Genomic DNA, 3,261 nt, shown 5'->3' on the forward strand with positions numbered 1-3,261 from the left:
ATATATTAGAATGAATGTGTGTCTAAATCAATGTGTCCTTACAAATGATAACCACTCTTAATATAGTGGGGGAATCTCATTTTGGTATAATTAAAAATACATAGTGGCGATCCCATGATAGACTAATTAATTAACTTTTCCTTGATTTCCGCCGAGATTCTCTCTCCAAATGCGGCTATAACGGCTCTTTTGTCCCTTGGCTCGATCTCGATCTTGGACGGTCTCGGTATGGGTCGGTCTCTAGGTCTCGAGCTCGATATTGATCGGTCACTGGGTCTCGAGCTCGATATTGATCGACCTCTAGGTCTAGAGCTTGATATTGACTCGAGCTCGATATTGATCGGTCTCTGGGTCTCGAGTTCGATATTGATCGGCCTCTGGGTCTCGAGTTCGATATTGATCGGCCTCTGGGTCTCGAGCTCGATATTATGATGAGGAACCTAGGTCCATCATGCTCCAATCTAGATTAATCACACGAAGGGCAAACTTGGTTTTAACCGTATACAGATAGTCCCCTCGTTTTTCGGAAAGAAAGTGGCGAGAAACGATATGATTTTCAACCTCCGACTAGATGAATACTGACGTCTACGACGAGTCCGATTGTGACGTATGTGACAAACGTCCCATCGGTCCAGTTACCAAGGCAATAAATACGCGTCAGTCGATGGTCGGCCACTGCCAATTTTAAATCGTCGCTGTAAAATCTATAAATAGCCCCTTTCTTCATTATTTTAAACTTTTGCCTTTAAACCTTTTTCATTCCAATCTTCAATGTCCTTCGCCTTCTCCAAAGTTTCCTATTTTCAGGTTTTGAAATTTCTTTGCTTGTTCTTCTCAAAACACCAAATACTTCAATCTCCCTTATTCTTTGTTCACATAAATTCATATGGCCAAAACATCTAAAAACGTTCCGCAAAAAGAGGTTGCTTCTTCATCACGACCTGCCGACGGTGAGGATGCGACGGAGCCTCGCCTTGAGGAATTCGTTCCGGTAGGGTGTTCCACTGTTAGTGATTTTAAAGTTGAAAAACCTTCTTCGATACCGGGTCGATGCGAGCCGATGTCGAGGAACCAGTGCACAATCACCGATAAAATTCTCGAGAAAGTCAAACAAGAATGCAACTGGGCCGATAAGCACGTGGTAGTCTCATCGCCTGATGAATCAATTACTACCCACGTGAAAGGGTTCCTAAGTGTTTATACTTATCATTTCACGTTGGGTCATTTAGACCCTGTCATCGTCGCCTTTTGCAAGAGATACGACATGATCCTTGGCCAGATCTATTATTCTTTTTGGAGAATAGTGATTCTTCTCTAAATTTTTTTCGAGCAAAATCGAGGGGTGTCTTTTCACCCATGACCACCTTATGCGCTTTTATAGTCCTCGACTTTATCGAGGAGAGTTAATCAAGCTTGCTCGCCGAGCCACCAAAGCGTCGTTCTCGAGTGTAGACGAGACTCGTGATCGAGGTTGGATGGGCCGATTTGTTCGAGTCAAAACCTCGGACCTAATCCCTACCGATGACATGCCATTTTCTGAGAAATGGAATATGAACCGTGAGCACTTATTTCCCTTCGTTCGTTTTAATTTTGTAATTGCCTTTCATTTTCTTGATCCATTTTTTCTTTCTTGTCACAATTGTGGCTCGGATGCCTGAGTCGATTCCGGATCTTAAATAATGGGTTGAAGGTCTGGTGCTGCAGAGACCGTACTCCAAGCACGCTTGGGTGGAATTATCAAAGGGTTGATGGGAGGCCCGTAGTCATGGTAAGTCTCTTTCTAAATTTGTTTGTCATTTGCTCTTCTTTACTTGCTTAAACCCTATTTTCCCTTTGTAGGACTTGGGAAGGACGTTGCCATGAGGCCCCCATCTGGTGATGAGGAGGTTCCTGTCCCGAAGCAAGTTAAAGAAAATAAGAGAAAAGATGTACCGAGTTCCCCGGTCTCGGAAAAGAAAAAACCGGTGAAGAAATCTCGCAAGCCAAAGGGAGACCCGGTGTTATGCTTCCATAATCGATCTGCCGATTAAGGGACGAGCCCGAAGAAGGAGAAGAGGAATTACCTGGTATCCGGCTAATGTTGTGATACAACAAGCTTCCGAATCGGCGGAAGTCAATATGGGAACCCTGGCCATAATCCCGGAACAAGAAAAAATCAAGACTATTCCGTCTCGAGCTGAGATGGTTGAAGGGGAGACCGAGGGTAGGACTTCTCGGGCAGAAGAAGATATCTCGAGGGATGAGCTCGGGATAGTTGATATTAGCAGATCCCCTCAGATTTCGGATGCTATGATCCGTGAGGCCAGCATGATGGAAGGTCGATCCTACGAGGGCATTCAATAGCCGACCGATATCCACGGTTTTATGGATGGGCTCGAGTCAGCTTCCTCAGTGGAGGTTATCGTGTTTGGTGTATTACCGATACCAAAGAAAACATCACGGTCGGGCTCTACCGGGTCTTCATCGATTCCAAAATTGGTGGACCGATTCCCGGCCCCGATTATTGATCCTCATCGTAGGCGGAAGGTGGTGCTCTCCGTCCCAGAGGATACCTGAATTTTCTCTTCCCCCATGGGGATTGCTAGTTACCTTCGGTCCCTAGTGACCGAAGAGGATCAAGCAGTGATGAATGCGGTAGGACCCGCCTACCTTTTCAACGAGGTTCAGCATGCTCTGAATCGGGTAAATTCGATAGCATCTATGGTGTTTCTTTTATACTTGTTGTAGATAGTTCTAACATTTTTTCCCATGTTTGTAGGCTTCGGTGTTACATCACGAGGCTTTCCTCCGAATCCGAGAGGAGAATGAGGCCGAGGTTCGGTACCTCACCGAGAAGAGTGACTCCTATAAACTTCTTAGCGAGAAACTTCGAGCAGATTTGGCAGCGGCTCGGGATGAGCACGAGGAGATGGCCGAGCAGGTGTTCCGAATTTTTCACGATAGTGAAGATGAATTGGAGATAACCACTAACAACCCGATTCTGCAGGTTCGGCAGAGGCTTGAACAGATCGGACGGCTCAATTCGTAGGTAGACACTACTAGAAATACGGTAAAAACTGACCAAAAAGATCGACCAAAGTTAGTCGGTAATGGCCAATAACCGACCAAAATAGGACCATTTACATGTGGACGGTATTTTAGGAGTCGGAAAGGAATACCGACCAGTCGGTCAATTAAATTCAAAATATTACAAAAAAAAACGACCAAAGTTGGTCGATTTTTTCCGACCAAAGTTGGTCGGTATTTTAATTATATAATCAA

General features: G+C 45.0%; 1 protein-coding gene across 1 annotated transcript in view; it reads left to right on the forward strand.

The window, feature by feature from the left end:
* The first annotated feature begins 1,526 nt into the window (after positions 1-1,526).
* The window catches only part of LOC138904860 (protein CROWDED NUCLEI 1-like), a 2,768-nt gene continuing 1,033 nt past the window's right edge, over positions 1,527-3,261 (forward strand). Inside the window, exons 1-3 of the mRNA XM_070193361.1 lie at positions 1,527-1,557; positions 1,840-1,928; positions 2,759-2,920. Of these exons, the coding sequence (XP_070049462.1) occupies positions 1,527-1,557; positions 1,840-1,928; positions 2,759-2,920 (282 nt within the window). The remainder of the gene's footprint in view (positions 1,558-1,839; positions 1,929-2,758; positions 2,921-3,261) is intronic.

Source organism: Nicotiana tomentosiformis, chromosome 2, assembly GCF_000390325.3.
Source record: "Nicotiana tomentosiformis chromosome 2, ASM39032v3, whole genome shotgun sequence".
Lineage (NCBI taxonomy): Eukaryota > Viridiplantae > Streptophyta > Magnoliopsida > Solanales > Solanaceae > Nicotiana > Nicotiana tomentosiformis.